This window comes from Vanellus vanellus (genome assembly GCF_965231255.1).
Source record: "Vanellus vanellus genome assembly, chromosome: Z".
In the NCBI taxonomy this organism is placed as follows: domain Eukaryota; kingdom Metazoa; phylum Chordata; class Aves; order Charadriiformes; family Charadriidae; genus Vanellus; species Vanellus vanellus.
Genome location: NC_138908.1, coordinates 43906820 through 43924663, shown reverse-complemented (window position 1 = coordinate 43924663; position 17844 = coordinate 43906820). Strand labels below are relative to the sequence as shown.

General features: G+C 41.3%; 1 protein-coding gene across 1 annotated transcript in view; it reads left to right on the top strand.

The window, feature by feature from the left end:
* NTRK2 (neurotrophic receptor tyrosine kinase 2) overlaps positions 1–17844 on the top strand; it is a gene marked incomplete at both ends in the record, with an annotated part of 210130 nt that overhangs the window by 116575 nt on the left and 75711 nt on the right. Inside the window, one exon of the mRNA XM_082497238.1 lies at positions 4700–4888. Coding sequence (XP_082353364.1) covers positions 4700–4888 — 189 coding nt within the window. The remainder of the gene's footprint in view (positions 1–4699; positions 4889–17844) is intronic.

Sequence of the window (17844 nt, the reverse complement as noted above, 5' to 3'; positions counted from 1 at the left end):
GTAGCTTCCAAGAGATCTTGTTAAGAGCTTGGAGAGCAAACATGCAGAGTGGATTGCTTGTCTTTGACACCATAGGTGGAGGGAGAAGTAGGTGGACACAGTGCTCATTTGTGACCACCTAAACTCAAGTCTGAGTATATGTGCTTGCAAAGCCATGCCAGGTGCAAACAAAAGCTGTATGTTCTTTCTGATTCTGCATTTGAGAGCCTCTCCTTTTTTTTTTTTTTTTTTTTTGCCTTGAGCCTGCTTAGCTGAGTCATGCTGTTATTTGCTTTGGGACTTTTTCTGTACTTTGATACATGGGAAGGTCATGTGGATTATTGCAGTGGCAGCCGGTAGTCAGATGTGTTGCCACAGCCAGCTACTTAAAAATCTGAAATAATGCAAAGTGAAACATAGACTCAACAAATAGCAGCGTAGATAGGTCTTGGTACCATGCATGCTAAAACTGCATTAACTCTGATGGCAATAGAAGCAGCAGGAAAGGCTGTATTTTATAATCATGAAACTCCTTCTCCTGACCAGAAATAGCAGCACACCTTGAAAATAGTTTTATTAATTTTTTTTTTCTAAACCTGAGGAAAGTTACATTTGTTGGCACCACCGAGGTCAAGGGCAGTGCAGAGATGCACCATTCAAGAGGTAGCACAGAAGTGTAACCCACAAGTATTTCAGGGAGCGGTGCTGGCACTAGTGATGGGAAACCATGACACCAATCCAGCAGTGTTTGATTGTTTCCAGTTTTATGTGGGAAGTGCAGTAAGAGAAGTTTGCTGTTTGTGCCTCTCCCCGTACCATATGTCAAAGATCATTCACAACCTAGGGATGTGGCAGGTATTTTGGCTCTATTATAGCTTGTGAGTTTCAAATGTGATGGTTTTCTTACATGTCACCACTTTTTCAGAGAGCTGTACACAGAAGGGTTTTTTCTTGGGCCTAGGTGATGCAGAATGCACAAGTTTTTAGCTCAACATCAAAGAGAGGAGAAATTAAGCCCTGCGGTGTGTAGCTCTCATGTTTCTTCTCCAAGGCAGGCTACCATTTCTCATATGACTCCAGCTTCTATCTTCTTAACATAAGAAATATGGTCTAAAAATGAAATCAAGTGAAGATGTTGGGCAGCACCTTTGAAGTTGGAGAAGGCCCCTGAAGTTTTCTTAAAAGCTCAATGTGACTGTGAGTCAGCTTTTGGCAATAGCTAATGGCTATTGACAACCCATGATTTTCACTCCTACCAATGACGTTTTGTCTAAAATTTTCAGATTTCAGGTGTGTAACCAGCAACAGATTTTATAAAAAACAGAATCAGTAATGGGTGACTGAAGGTAATTATCATACTCATTCTGCCTTTGACAAGTAATTCGGTGACCCCATTTCATCTGGATGAAACCACACTTTAAGGCACTTTAAGAAATTACCTTTCAATTGGAGCTCAGTGCATATTCAGAAAAGGGCAGCTTTAGCTTCTTATCAGCACAGGTGATGGCCTCATCTTGCATCCTAGAAAATGGTTTTGCATTACTAGAATATCAGTCATAGCCAGCTTCTGTGCTGGCTGTAAGTGTAATGTGGCTTACTGTATTCAAAAAATGAAATATAACTTTATGGTAGTGGATAGTCTGGCAAATAAGCAAGTGTGGAAACAGTTTATGCACCAGTTTGCTCACGTTGACAAAAAGGTCCCAGCAAAGGGGAAGTTTGAAAGGATGTGAGCTCAACTGCCTCTGATGCACAAAAATTTCCACCTGTTGAGTTCTCATTGTATTAATTAGAGAAGAAATATATAGGAAATAGTATTTTTGAAACCAAACAACCACTTCCAAAGACCATTGTATGAGCTGATTAGTTGCTAATAAGTGAAAGAGATCACTAAGTAACACAGTACAAATTTCCTGGAGTTGAATTTTTCTTAAACTATTTCATACTGCCAGGAATTGCTTTGGAAATCACCTAATTTTCCAGGCTTTCCTCACCTGCTTCAGACAGCTGAATACACTTGGAACCTGCTTCATACCACACAGAAGACTAGTTTTTACCAGTTAGCCTAATGGAGTAAATAGATTTATAGAACAATTGTCGACTTTTCACCTGCAGCACTTTGCGGTTTATGCTGATTGAAAAAATAGTTCATTGTACAAAATTGGGTCTTGGAGTAGTGCAGAAATGATTTGATGAAAGGAAAGAGTTTCTATTCATTAGCCCACTTTAACATCTAGACATGTGTAATGGTCACTTTTCCCTGCCATCACTGCATGTGTGGTCAAAGCAAACAATGACAAAAGAGCTTCCTCCGATGCAGCAGAGAACAGCAGGGCTGAAAAGGACTTGGAGACATGACTCTATTAAATTACAGAGCCAAGAGAATTTGCCCATTTGCTGTAAGAGAAGGGATTTGACCCTCATACCAAAGCTATATTAGTATAAAAGGACTTTATTTTCCCAAGAAAATGTGTATTTGTCAGCCTGCTTTTTGGAGCCATTAGCTTGATACTCAGAAAGTTTAGAGATATAAGGATGATGTCTAGAAAAAATTGAATGCAGTTTTAAATGAGTTAGCACTCTAATGCCACTGCACACAACTCTCATGCACCTGAAAAATGTGTCGTGACTTCATGTAAGTATCTTGTGTGCTGTCTGAGGGACCCTTTCCCACAGTTTGTTCGACTCTGCACTTCATTAGTGAAATCTTTACCAAAAACTCTTAATCCTGGCAGTTTTCCTAGTAGAATCAATCTTTTGAGGATCTGGTTGATCAGTAATGGCAAAACCAGCCTTGGTATTAGTGTTTCACTTGATAAATTGCAGAGATCTAGGCTTCACCTACATTTGTCAACAGTGACTTTCCAGTGAAGTGCAAGGTATTTGAAAAATTACCTCTAATGTTTCAGGCTAGGGGGGAAAGTGCTTTTTCAAACTATGAGAACATTTCCCTCATGCATCATTAAACCAACTGGGGAGAAGGGAAAGCAGGACAGGGGTGGGAGTACACTTGAGTCTCTAAAGCTAGGGTTTAATAGCCACATGCCAAATTATTTAAGTTTTATTCCTGTGAGCCATGCCATGTAATGATAAAGTGTTTTTGTTAATGATATGGTGAGCCACAAAAGAGTAAGAGTTTCTTTTCTTTAAAGCTGCCCTTTCTTGGCTGCTGTGTCTGAAACTGTCCTAGTTCTCATCTTGTTCCTTGATTGTGTGTGTGCCAGGGTGGATCCTGCCCATCTTCTCTCATGTTTCTACAGGACCTGCTGCTGGTTCCCATTCTCTCTTTTTGCATTGCCTATCTCTCCTGCAGACACAGATGCCATCTATGCAGCGGGTTATTCAGCTCTGTCTTGCCTCAGCACTGTTTCTTCCATCCAACCTAAAACTCAATCTGGGGCTCCAGCATTTTGCAATGAGGTGACAGGCAACTTGGAGTAAACACAGCTTTTCATTGTCCTCAAGGTCCTCTGTGCTGCCCCCTTCTTTGGGGGGACATTCACCCCACCTGTCACAACAGCCTATGGGCTAAACACAGGTGTCACCTGAAAATGCACCAGGATAGGCACTTCCAAAGGGCTAATTTTTCTGTCTGTGCCCAGCATCATCTTTTGATTGTTAGGACTAGAAGATGTGAATGCTACCCCAAAACACCTGGCTAAAATGGATGGAGAATGAAGTGAAACATGACGTGTGTGATCTCTGTTGTGTCTTCAGTGGGCAGATTAGGCAAAAAGTTGTCACTGCTAGATGATGGTTTTGGTTTTCTTTGAATACTGGATGTAAACTGGAAGATGTAATGTGGAATTTAAATGGCAGGATTAGATGGCAAGAGTTCAAGTGTTACCTGTGTTGATCTCATTGTTAGATTAAAGTCCCCTGCAGCTCACAGAAGTGGGACACTATGCTAAGCAGAATTTTTTCTACCCATTTACAATGTTTTATCACAGTTAAAAATATAAAGCACAGAGTGAAAACAAAACAAAAACTGTCACTGAATTACCAATCAAAACAAGCCTCTTTCTGGAAGGTGACTAGACTCAGGTATGGGTGAGGGCTCTATTGAGATGTTCCCCTGGGCTCGATGAGCCCCTTTGCAATGGCCCCAGATTTTGCAGTGGGGTGGGGGAATGTGTTTTACCCACTACTCTTTGCAGCATCTGCTCCACACCTTCTGTGACTGTTGAAATTATCCCTTGGATTTTGGCTCTCAACCGTGTTGTCTTTCAGAAATTACCACCTTCCCACATCAGGATGAGCCCATCTCCTCTGTGTCTTTTGTCTTGTTATAATGTCACCTCAAAGGGAGGGCAGGCATTCCCCAGATTTTTGGCAATTATTGCTGTGTGATCCAAGTAGGGCATAAGGCATAAAAGTTAACGTGTATTTCATAGCTTATTTCTGAGAATGACAGGAGTTCAACAAATTTGGAGATCTTTCCCAGTGACAGACTATGCTGGACCTTGATGTATTCTAGGTGATCTACCAGTACAAAAGTTTGCTTCACATTCCAGCTCCTAATGGAAAAAAACCCACTGTTCTCCATCTGAACCCAGACATACAAAATTCCTGAGGTAAGGTCAACAAGGCACACAAAGCGAGCTGTTGACTCTGCGGATAGAGGACAAATTGGTCCAAAAAAAAAAAAAAAAAAAAGGAATTTTCTGAGGGAAGGGAACCATGTACTGAGTTAAAAGAAAATCTTTGTTTCTAATTCTAGGTCCTTCTTCAGTTATCAGCAATGACGACGATTCAGCCAGTCCCCTCCACCACATCTCAAATGGCAGTAACACTCCATCTTCTTCTGAGGGGGGTCCTGACGCAGTCATCATTGGGATGACGAAGATTCCCGTCATCGAAAATCCCCAGTATTTTGGAATTACCAACAGTCAGCTCAAGCCAGACACCTGTAAGTACCAACAACTGTATGTATTTCAGTAATTCATTTTACCTGTGCAAGTGCTGGGACTCCTTAACAGAGCTAGCAGAACAAAATGCTCTAAATTCCTGGGAGTGGAAGGGTGGGGTTAAAATGCGTGCAATTTGTTAAAGGTACATGGGATGAACTGCTTTACATCTGTCAAAGTCAAATTCAGCCCTTGTGATGAGTCAAGGAAGTCAGCAGTGTTACACTCAAAGCCCAATCCACATTCCATCCAAGTCACCGGTAGCCTTTCCATTGATTTCAGTGGTCTTTGGCCGGTCCTGTGCACTGAATGTGTTCTTGCGAGCAAACAAATCCTGGGTCAGAAGCAGAAGTCAGTATTGTTACATACGCGCTGCTTTTAAATTGATTGTATTGGCAATAAACATAACCTAACTTTGAAATCTGAATATTTGTAAAGCTATAAGAATGATAAGGGTTTAAACTTCAGTTCTTTTAGTTTCATTGCATAATTCAACCTCTACAGCCAGAAAAGATGTCGAATCTTTAAAAGTAGAGCAGAAGGTTGCATGATGGACAATAAAAGTCACATACAAATTCTTTCATGTTCTTAGAAGCAGGTAAAATGTGAAAAAATATGAAGAGTTAAACCTAATTAATTATGCATAGTTAAAAAAGAGTATCCCTAACTTCAGCTGCTACTCTTCAAACCTAATAACAGTTTTAGAATTAGACATCTGAAGTGTTGATTTTTGAAACTGATTAGCATTGCAGCAGATAACTGAAAAAGTACCTGGAGGATATTGTCATTAATAGTAACTGCACTGCTTACTATTTTTCATCAGTACACTAAGGTCTTAAAGTGTTTCAGCGAAGGTTGTTCCTGCTTTTTTTTTCCTCTTTTTTTTTTTTTTTTTTTTATGTGAATGTACATACATTTCTGAAGGATCACTGGAAGTCTGAACTGTTTCTCTGGGAAGTAATTCCAGAGATTCTAGTACAGCTGGTGAGCACTGGGCTTGCAATAAAGGGAGTCTACATCCTGTCTGTATCCTACCCTGAATGGTACTGCTTCATAGCACGAACTGTAGACTATGGGCTTACTGCCGAGGTCAGAAACCTTTGCCTCCAATTTTGCAAAGTTTAAATGCCGTAATAGGAATCTTTCTTGACCTCTGCACGAGGGCATGCATGCATATGCATCTGCATGACTTCTAAGGTTGCAAAGGCTGATGCTGGACTACCTACGTATCTTGTGAATATTAACGCTCATCTACCTCTAGATTGCTGCAGTAGGGACAATCCACAGAAGATGTTCCTGAAATGCAATGGAAGGTCTTTTTCTGCCTGTTTATTGTACATCCCTGACGTTCACTCTTACCATAGCTTTTTTGTGTGGCACTATTTTGTAATTGGAAATGCCCCATTATCTCTTCTACCAGAGGATATTTGAATAATCTGGCCTAGTATATGCAGTGGGATGCATAAGGTAATCACTAAATTGCTGATACTTGATCAGCACAAGGAAAATGTTACACAGATGCATTCTGACTAGAATATTAATTCCTGTGAAGAACAGAAGCCGCAAGGGAATCAAAAATGGGCAACATGCCCACTGGAGCTCTCTGGTGTTATATAAAAGGCCATGCTTTTAAATATGAGCCTACTGCACCTCTGTTCCGAGCTGCATTAGACAGCATTATAATGGTTTAAATAAACATCAGTGACTACAGAGTATGTAACTTTCAGCATTAACGTTGAAACAACATACATGCTCTTCTGGGGGAAAACCCAAACTGTACCAAAACACAGAATCCTCTCACATTTAGTGAGCTGCACATTAAGTACAGACACATTAAATCACTGCTGACTCGTGCTAAGTAGGTCTTGGTCCTAAAAATACGTGTCTGTGTTTGGTTTTGTGTGCTGCAATGAAACCCACATGGTGTCAGGGAAATTAATCACAGTATGTGAAGTTCAGTTGGTGCATAAATGCTTGCAGGATGAAGCTCAAGATTTTGCTGTGATGCTCTGAGGAGGTTTGTGTGGCTGATGCTCTGCATTTTGCCACATTGCTGTGGTGGTCCCAGTCTTTGTGGTTTTGTTGCTTTAGCAAAAAGAATTAGGTAAACTGTGGCACTGTATAAAACAAGGCAGATTTCTCCTACCACACTGAGCATCTGTCCAATAAAGAGTGTAATTAAAATTGTCTCAGACAAAAATGGTCTTCCCATAAATAATTTCACATATGCTCTTTTCGTCTCTCTCACTTGCTTATTATTACAGAGCAGCTCTTGTCCTTTCTTAACCTGCCAACCTCCTCCTGATGTGTATATCTGGTATTTATAAACCTCTAAGCTAAGCAGCTCTCATACCTTTTTCCTGTTTACAATAATGCCAGCTCCAGATGTCATCTGGTTTCTCATCTCCAGCAAGATAATTAACATTTGTGTTTATTTCCTATCTGGTCTAAGTTCCATTGTCTGCTAACATTAAACACAGCAATCACTGACAGTCATGCTGGAAAGGATTCTTATGTATTTAGTGTGTATTGGTCTGTGGAGGGAGGTGAGACTTTGAGCTAGGTGAAACTGTACGCAGATCATATTACAGTTTTCACAGAAGTTAAAGGAGTATGTCTGTTGTAAGTAGCAAGTCGAATTTCTTTTTTGTTATTTACTTAAGCCATATTTTGACTTGTCTACAGAATACAGAATGTTGTTTCTGAATACAGTGTATCAAGCTCCATTGCAAAGTTTTAGAAGTGTATATATTTAAAAGAAAATTTAAAAGTTGATTGTGATCAACTTAGTTTGAAATTCCATCACTGTATCAGTAAATTGGTACTTTTGCTACTGAATCGCTAAATCCCAAAGAGTGATGGCTTCTAAAGAGTCAGTCTTAGGATAAAGTGATAGCATTTTCCTCCTCTTGAGAGACGGCTTTCAAGGTGGGAAAAGCAAACTGATGAAGACCAAAGATCCATCGACTTGAGGGGTCGGGTTCCAGTCATGACACAGAAGGACTGGATTTCTGTCCCAGGTTTCAGCACAAATGCTTATCTTTACCTTTAGTTGACATAATCGTAGAAAATTACTTTTCATCTTCTTACTGGGTTTGGCTGATACTTCCCAGTCCAGCTGCTTATCATCTTAGCTACCCATTTTCCTCGCCAGCAAACCCACTGATGCTTCTTCAGCACTTACCTGTCTGACAGCCTATCCCAGCACTCCTGGCTTTTCCTTTCTCTGCCGGGTATCCTTGGTCGCTGCTGGCTGGTGGGCTCGTCTGCACTCCAGTATCTTGAATAGTTCCACCTTGAAAGTTTACAGTCTGTGGTGCACAGACATGTTTCAGACACATACCAGACTTCTTGGTTCCTTTTCGTGTGAAATCAAAAGGTATTTCCTCTTTGGCAGTACTTGGCTAACAGTGACAACTCTGATTTCAGATGTGTGAGAGGGAGTCTGCAGCCTGGACATGGTGAAATGCTGTTTATGCTTAAGTCATTACAAACTAGGTTGTGCTGCATTAGCGTCATCCTGCAAACCTCTTGCCTGGGAATTACCAACAGTATTCAGTTATTGCTGGTGAAAATTGGGCCATAACTTTGTAGTGAAGCAACATCACCAGGTGCGTGGATGGCAAACCCTGCAAAGATTTTTGTCGCCTGAAATCAACTCGATGATATATCTTGTGGGCACAGATGCTAACGATTGCTAGATGGTTAGCTCCTCCTGTGAGCTCTCACAGCCCCTAAGATATTTGGTATTTTCATTAATACCATGATATTTCAAAAATTACTCTACATCTCTGCACAAAAATTGCTAAAGTTGCCAACAGACCCTACCAGGCCTGTTGAAACAGAACAGAAGAAACAAAGCCATTTTCTCTGTAAACAACTATGGACTTTCTTCATTTATCACTTAGCTTGCAGCCCAGGGCTTGGACCATATCGCTGTCACATTTCCATGATTAATGGTAGAAATGCAGTCAGTAACATTGCTGTGCTGTTAGCAATGTGAAAATCAAAACCTGAGGAGAGGACTCGCATAAATGTCAGTGGAAGTGCTCAAGATGAGACTGTCAGGGCAGAACTTGCATAAGAATCTGCTTGCAGGTGATTTGGGGATTTTGGGAATCAAATTGTTCTCTGAATATCACCCCAGTAACCCCCACCCCATGAAGTCACTGTGGTTGTTTAGGTGCAACTTAAAGGAAGGCTGGAGCTTTGCCCTTTCATGGAGAGGTTTGCAAGCTCCAGGTTTCAGGCCCCCTTGTGTGGGTAAATAGCAGCTGCACTGACATCAGTTTGCTCTTCCCAGCTAATCTGTACTAAAGATATTATCAATGATGGAAAATAGTGTACTGGGCAGGCTTGTTGATTAGTCAGTGGATGGTTTAATGGCAAGATATTTTCAGTGGCTGGCCATAAATATAGGCATTGTGTTTCAGATGACATGGTGAGGATTGTAGCTTTCATATGAAAATGTGGGTATGTTCATGAGATAGTCTTACTGTTTAGTCTATATTTCTGCAGTTTGGGATTGTGTTCCTTCAGGTACAGGAGTGTGAATATGTGGGTTAGATATTTATTATTGTACTTCCAGTTGGCCTCTGTTAGGGAAAGTCTGAAGCTAATTACAAGTTGGTAGAAATAATTTTTGTGAATTAATTTTGATTTATTTTTCTGACCTGAAAAAATGAATTTACAGTCTATAGCTCCAGTTCCACAGTAAAATTGCTAGTTGCACGTGTGATAGTAACATTAAAGGCAGAAGTTTTGAAAGCATCCCTCTTCTATCCCATTTTGAACACCGAGCTTTTCAATTTATGTTTACAGATTTACATTTACATTTTAGGGGTTGTTACACCATTTAGTTAAAGGTGATCTCAGTCTTTTTCTGACTTTCCTTGTTCTTCAACTATAGATTTCTTTTTAACATATGTGTAGCCAGATTTTGGTTGTCCCTGTTAGGCAGGAAAGTTGCAGCAATGCTCTGCTTCAGTCCACCACCTTCTTGAATGACTTTTAAGGGAGAAAAGAAATAGTGGTATTATCATTTTATCATGACTCCCACAGTACTGGACTTTTCACTTTAAAGCCATAGGTCTTGTGGTCTTGTGATGATGTCAGATTTCATTTTAGAATGAAAAAAAATGTGAAGAAAAGCTTGAGAATGTAAGCCAGACCCTAGAAGGCTAAGGAAACATAAAAAAAAAAAAAAAAAAAAGAGGTCTGGATTTGTTTTTCTTCTGTTCATTACATTGTGATTCTTTTAAAACTCAGTTTCATGATTTGGGAGCATTTGAGCATGGCAGCAGCATGTGAGGGTCATGCTGCCAGCTTGGGGAGACCGCCCTGGCACGGCCGCCACAGAGAGCAGAGGGGAGCAGCCAGATACTGGGACCTGCTGAGTTGCGTTTCCTCTCCCGGGCTGTTTGTGGAAGGACGGAACTACTTGTAGTTTAATACCCAGTTGTTTCCGTGGCTCTGAGCACTCACACCCCACATGGCAGACTGGTTTCTCTTCGTTTTGGAGTAGGCTGACTTCTCCCCAACCCTTGCGTCACTAGCAATGGGCCATTTGATATGGAAAAAGAAGTAGTTGTCTGTATTTCCAGGGCAGGTTCAACAGAAGGAGGGGATGTGGTCACCCGGTGTGTATTTCTCAGGCATCTTTGCCCCAGGAGTCCCATAGCAGAGCCTGGCCTCAGCGCATGTTTCCTCGCTGGGTGTGTGGGCTCTCACTGCAGAGCAGAGATGTGAGAGTCTGGTGGTATGAAAGCTACAGGCAAAAAGGAAAATTCACCAAGAGAGCCTCTGCACTGCTCTGCCTCTGCTTTGACCCAGAGCAGCGGATTTGTTCATTTCTGCGTGCTGCTCATCCTTCACACACCGTGTCCTGTAGAAAACAGCAATGCACAATAAGCAGACTGCCCGCAGCAGGCAATCTCCATTTGACTTTATTTCCCACCTAACAAATTATGGCATGTTCCAGGTTGTATCTGTCACCCTACACTCTCCTACAGTTTTGAGGAATAGGGGTAATGTTTGACACACTTTACAGGGTAAAAGATAGACTGAGTTGGTCCCTGTGAACAGAAGGATCTCCCAAGAGAAACAGCATTTCCATCTCTTTTTAAAGGCTTTTATATCTGAGTGACCACAAAAGAAAGGCTGCTGTAGTGGTTTCATCACCAGCCTAAGACCTAAGCCTGGGGATTTTCCATTAACTCGCAAAGTTTGCAGAGCTGAAAATTTGTAAGCAGCTCATTTTCCTATAAAACACACCATGACCTCAACAGCCAGTACGCAGAGGAGCAAAACTGATCAATCTTAGTGAAACCCAGACTGAGAGGAAAATCCTCAGTGAACTTGCCAGTCTTAACATTCATTGGTAGTTGGGATTCAGAGGTTGGGAGGCTTAACAGGGCATTCACTTAGCATCCTCAGATGCTGAAAACCAAAAAGCTTTATGTGCTGAAAGCCAAACATGGATAAGGTTGAGATTACAAGGAGGAATATACATATTGTGTTTACTGCTTCTCCCGTTCCCATTGTGTGCTTTACTCTGGAGATATTTTATTGGCCAGTTAAACGTATAAGAGAGATATTGGCTGAATACAGATACAGAGGTACATGAAGGTATATTTTGTCATTTTGACTAATACTTTTATAGTTTGATTGCATGTTTTAATCACTGATTGCAGTCACCATTTAAAATGTGTGTCTTTGCAATTGTTTATCAAGTCATACACATGTCAGAAATGTCAGTGATATACATTGGCATTGTATTTCATTAGTTGCATTTGACTTTTGTAAACTGGGCAAGAGATTTATCTCCCAGACCATAGCATATTGAGTCTCAGATATTTTTCCCGGTAATGTGGTCACATATTTCCTTTGCCAACAAATAAAATGTAACAGGGAATAAATAAATTCATGAGAAATTAGATTTTTTAACTCTTGCTGCTCATTCTGAGACTCAGCAGACCTGCATTTCTTTTGTTTTCCAACCAGATGAAAGAAGCTCTCACAAAGGCAGAAGCCTTCAACGTGAAAAACATGGGTTTCTACCTCCTTAAAAATTCAGAACTGGAAAGAAAGGAATATTTCCACATTCAGTGTAGAGGTGAACCTATAGAATCACTTTGCTCCCAGAAGTCACTTGTGTTGCAGTCTTGATCTGTCCATCAAGTCCATTTACATCTAATAAAAAAAGGCAATAAATCATGCTTTCAGCAAAATATTTGCATTTTGTCACACAGAATGTTATTCTGTGACCTGAATTATTCGGTAAACTACCTGCTCTGAGAGTCCAAATGCTGAAGTGCAACTGCAAGAAAGAACAGCTTAGACCCTGATCTTTAATTTATAAATAGTGTGAGTGTTTTATCACCTGGAAATACAGCACATGAAACACACATCTGGCTAAATAGTGGATGTTATAAGGAGATTTGAGCAATAAAGATCCAAATACTGATTTCAACTACAGGGACACAGTACCAGGCAAGCCAGCGTGAAACATGCACTCTCAGGAAAGTGTCCAGTGTCAAAATGCAGCTAGAGCACGCAACTTCTTGTGTAAATTTGTCAGGTAGAGTTCAGATTAGCACACTGTTCTTAGCAGAGCGCTGAAATGCACTGTCAACATCAAGCCAACCATGGGCTTCCTTAAGAGCACGCTTAAGGACTTTATGAAAGATGAAGTAAAATTAAGCATATGGTACAAGCATTCTCTGCAATTAGGGTATTAGTCAAGATCAAAAAACTCAACATGGTGCTTTTTTAGTAGGTGTAATCTCAGTGGCATCACTACATGCAGTTTGACATTCGACAATACATCTGTATCAGAAATAGGTACACCATTTTGGCACCAAAATACGCATCAAAATCTGTAATACGTAAATGACAGACAGCACTGTGTATATTATAATGATTACATTATGCCTTTAAGACTCTGTACTGCATACTAAGTTTTATGGAAGTTGATTTTATATACAGAAACATGTGTATGTGTGTAAAAGCATAATGGGAAAATAACATGACAGAGGTTAAATGGGTAGTACTCATATTTAAGCTGAATGGGAAAAAAAAAGTAATCCTTTGTGAAAACCTCCTTATCATAAGCCTAAGCATGGCAGCAGGATTGGGCCTTGGATTTATTCCTTTGTGTCAGTGCGAGTTTTGGCTGAATAAGAAATACAGATCCCAGGGAAGCAAGATAGTACAAATAAGAACAAAATACGACATTTCAAGTCTAATAAATACTGAAGTATGGGAAAATCAGAAGTAAGTCAAATAACTGTGTAGCCAAAATTATTTCACAAACCCTGCTTCTAATTTTCTTGCATTCATCGCCAAGCAAATGCATCATTACTAAGAAACATGAATGTGTAAAATGCAGTTAGCCCTGAGCCCAAGCTCACCCAAAGATGAGGTTTGGGAGAGAATGGTCAGGAATACAGTTGTCCACCGTAAGCATCAGTTAAGACAGGGTAGCATTTATCGCAGTGGCAGTGTGAGCCATGTTGTTTTTCAGCTGCATATAACATCTTCACACTTCTTGCCAGCAGCTGTTTCTGAGGAATTAAGGCTGTCAGTGCTTTGAGACTGTGCCTTTTGTGAGCGGTTTAGCAGTTTGTGTCCTGGACAAGACCATGCGGTTGGCTTTGCAAATTTGCAGATCTGCCCAGTGCAGGTGTGCCCCAGATGACAATGGGTTACATTATACCTGCAGCCATCAGAACTGCAGAAGGGTCCACGTCCCACTCTAAATATGTGCATGCCCCTCCTATTTAAGTGTTTCTGTGCACGAATTAGGGTGTATTGGCTTGCATGGCAGCCCATGTGCACAGCAGGAGTTCACCTGCTCTGTCCCTCCCTTTCCTCCATCATATCTACTCTGGCTATCAGATGCTGCAAGAGAGGTGCTTTCCCCACTGGTGGTGGATCCAGGCGGATGGGATGTGGAAAGCTCGTGCTCCCCACCTCTGCCCCGTCTCCCCCTGCAAGCAGGAGTGCTTATCAGCTGCTTTGGGGTGGCCAGTCTCCCAAACCTTTTTTATTCTGTGGTCTATGCAATTCGATTATCATTCTGTCTTGAGAAACCTTTCCCAGCAAAAGTGCCACCGAGGTTCATAAGGCTGACTTGTTCTGTTTGATTTGGTTTTGGCGGGGTTTTGCTGGGGAGCTCCCCATTGTCTCAGGCTTAGCTGCATGTGTGTTATGGGCATAGGGTAGGCCAGCTGCAAGCAGAACCTGACAGCCATTTAAAACGTTGTCAGAGATAAAAGTAACACAGTTGGTAATATTCTGAAATATTCTGTGATATTCTTCATATAATTCTTTTCAGCGTTAACTTGTTAATTAAACCTCTCAACAGGCTTCTCATTTTCCACAACAGCAGTTGGGTAAAAATGATAGGGCTGGGGTTTTTTTTTCCACTGGAAGGTGTTTAATTAATATAGCCGTTTTAGTTTAGACTTATATTCTGTATAATAAAATACCTGAGCTCAGCATTTTTTACTCATTTAGAAAATATGATTACGCAGGTAGGTGATTCCAGGGACACGCTTCCATCATTAATTAACATAAATAAAACCCAACTGCTGAAACGTATCTTTATGATCATCTTTTAGAGCCCTCCCTTTCTCACTTTCCCGTAAGCTAGTTTTCTTTTGATTTGTTGGACAGAAGAGAGAGCACCTTTCAGTACCAGCTGCTCTCTCTGCCAAGGATGCCAAAGGGACCTCTGCTTAGTGGGACTATGACTGAGGGGCGAAAGGAGAGACAGGCAGACCTTGAGCTCAGTAGTTCACCAGCCATCACGGTTGGTATGAATTTCTCAGCCTGTGGTTGAGTAGGACATTCCACAGAGGACAGGTTATCACTCTTCAAAAGCCAGTATGTGGATTAAGTCAGGAGGCATACAGATCTGGTATGAAGTGAATGCTTGATGGGTCTTATCTCTAACCCATCAATGCCCGTAATAATTGAGGACTATTATTTGCAGATTGTGGGGGGAATGACTGTGACTGAAGTATAAAACCCCTGCAGGGGAAAGAAGTGTCAAATAACCTAAGTCAAGACCCTGCAATAAGGTCTGAAATTGTTAAACTTCTGTTGATGAGAAGTTGTGCAGTACCTCTGGCTGGTGACTTGCCCATTAGCTTTTGGGGCACTTAAACATTTAAATGGAAAACATATTGCATGGAGGTATCGTTTGCATTTAGAAAAAATATGTGGTGTATGCATACCAGTTATCGCCTGTTTCTCTAAATTGCAATGTGTCTCTGTATTACTAATAATGTCTCTAGGATTACTTTTTTTTTTTAATTTCTGCAGTTGGAGAATTTAAATTCCATTCTCAGATGTCAGCTAAGCATGTTAAAGGAGCATCTCAAAGGCATTCAGGTGCTAAATCAACAACTAACTCATTTTCTAAAAGCCCCTGAATGTCTTGGAAGTGTAAAGTCTGGTCAACAGAAATCAGAGCATTAGTCAGCTTAGTACTTTGGACAATTCCAGTAAAAGATTGCTTCACCTTTAGCTACCTAAATGCCTTTGAAAACTGGTTGCTGGAAACTCCATTGAAAGTCAGTAATTGTACAGGTCTCAGGGTGCAGGAAAAGGCTTTCAGTCTCCCAAGAGGATCCAAGATGTTGTACTGGATGGTTGGACTCAGAGTTAAGGAGACGGGAAGTGAAGCTATCTTCACAGCAGCACGTCCTTCCCCTCTTCCCTCCTCCCACTTGATTTGTTTCCCACAGCACTGGAAAATGGGTTGGTTGTCTCTCTCACATGGTTATTTATTCCCCAGACTGGATAGTGAGAAGTCAAATGTAGCTTCAAACAACCTCCAATTTGTATCATTTTGAGGGAAATAAAGATTTGACAGAATTTTCAACTGCCATTATGAATACTTCTTTGAGCTACAGTTTCAGTTAGAAACTTTCTGAAGTGAAGTCGTTCCCACACAGCTCCTCTCATTTCTGAGTGTTGCTTAGGGTTTGTTTAGATTTGGTTTCTTAGGCTGTTCTCAAGGATGTGCTCTCATTTTTTTGGTGCCCACAGCTTGGAAGGCCTGTGGCTGCCTTAACAAAAAGAAAGAAATAGCTGAAAACAATACCCATCAAGGGGAACATGTCCCACACAAAGTAGGGAGGAACAGAGAAAGGGAGAAACAAATGGAAAAGAAACAAAAGAACCTCAGTCTCAGCCTTTGGCAAAGAAAGAACAGTACATGACTGATTTGCTCTGACCCCTTGTGCAGGAGGACATGATTTGTCTTGTCCCTGTTATATTCTCATCAGATGAAAAGCAACTGTTTTGCAGTATTTGCAGTCTCCACTCAAGAGGCTGTTGAGACTGGAATAGCAATGGGAGTGCCTCCAGACAGAAATGCATTGACCAGCTCTGTGTGAGAAAGCTTGAAAAGCTCCTTCTTGGGTGGTAAAGCAGAAGGCAAAAGCTTATGGGCTTCATCCTCTGATTTAGAAATGGAAGTACCCTGTTACACAAGGTTGCTCTTTCCAGGACTGTCCGTGTTGTCATGTGCTTGTGATGCTTCGGTCCATGAAGTTCACTTGTGCAACGGCAAGTGCACAAAGGTGCTGTATCTTCAGGTGAGAGTAAAATGATTTGTGTTATCATTGTTCAGCAATGCTGTTCCTGTCTGTGTTGTTGGTAAATCCTAACCTCATTTTGCATACTGTATCTGCTCAGTTCGGGCATGGACAAATTTCTACAGTGGATCTCAGTAGTAAATTTTCTGGTACCTAAAAATGGCTGGTACTGTACCTATTAGAAACCTTTCATCAAATAAGTACCTAATAAGCCTTAAGGAGTGTATTTCTTCCAGGTCTTCAGACACGTAGAGATTGGCTTATGCTCTGTGACATAAAGATTGACATCCTTTTTTAAATACTAACCCTGTCTAATAAACCATCAGATATTCCCTCTATGGTACGTAGCAGCTTCCCTGACATTTACAGCAACGTATTTATATCCTCCTGCGGCCAAACTCTCAGCACCAGGAGAGCAGAGAAGAGGGATCAGAAGCAGCTAAAAGGCCAGTGGCTTACAGCTCACCGGTACCCCCAGCCATTGCAGCAGAGAGCTGACGCTCATCTGTCCTGGCAGGCAATGATGTGAAACAGTGTCAGCATCATCGGAAGCGCGTTAGTGTCCTGCACCCAATGTAATGACCGGGGTGAGCCTTTGGTACTGCCCCGAGGGCTCTGAACCCCCATTGGTTTCACAATGTGCCTGGAGAAGGGACTGCTACCCACCCCTCTGCAGCAGGGGAAGGGCAGAGGCAAGTTTGCCGTCCTTCAGCTCCTGCAGCCCATGGCTGTCTCCAGGTGTAAACTGCCTTTGACTTCAAGTCACATCAATTCTCTGGCCACCACTCAGGAGGTTGGATTCATGGGCTCGACCCCTTCAGCTGCCACAGCCAGACCCAGCAGGTGCCAGACATGAAGCCCAAAAGCTCTGTGTTCAACTCAGCCTTTCTGGAAGAGTCCTTTCAGTCTTGTGCCTAACCTTGTGAGGTGCATGTTTTCAGTGAGGTGTGGTTTCAAACATGGTAAATCACAGTTCTCATCCTGAAGATGTGCTGTAGGAGCACAGACTTAAGCCTCAAATTCACATGGTCCTTCTTGGATAACATTTCCTTTTTGTTGTAGCTTTTGCTTCTGGAGAGGAAGGCACATGCCTTTTGCTTTCCTTGCATATGCTGTGAATCATTCTCAAAGTTCATCTGAATTCAGCTGTTTGCAAAAATCCTTATTTTACTAGAAGGTGACTATTTCCCAAATTATTGAAGCCTTTTGCATTAGGCATTCTGATGCAGCACATTTATCTCAATGTTGTATTGCAATTTAAGGTTACAATTTTTTACATCTTTTAATGGCAGCATTTTAGAGAACCCTGAAATTGTACCACACTGAGGAATTAACACAGGGCAAAATAA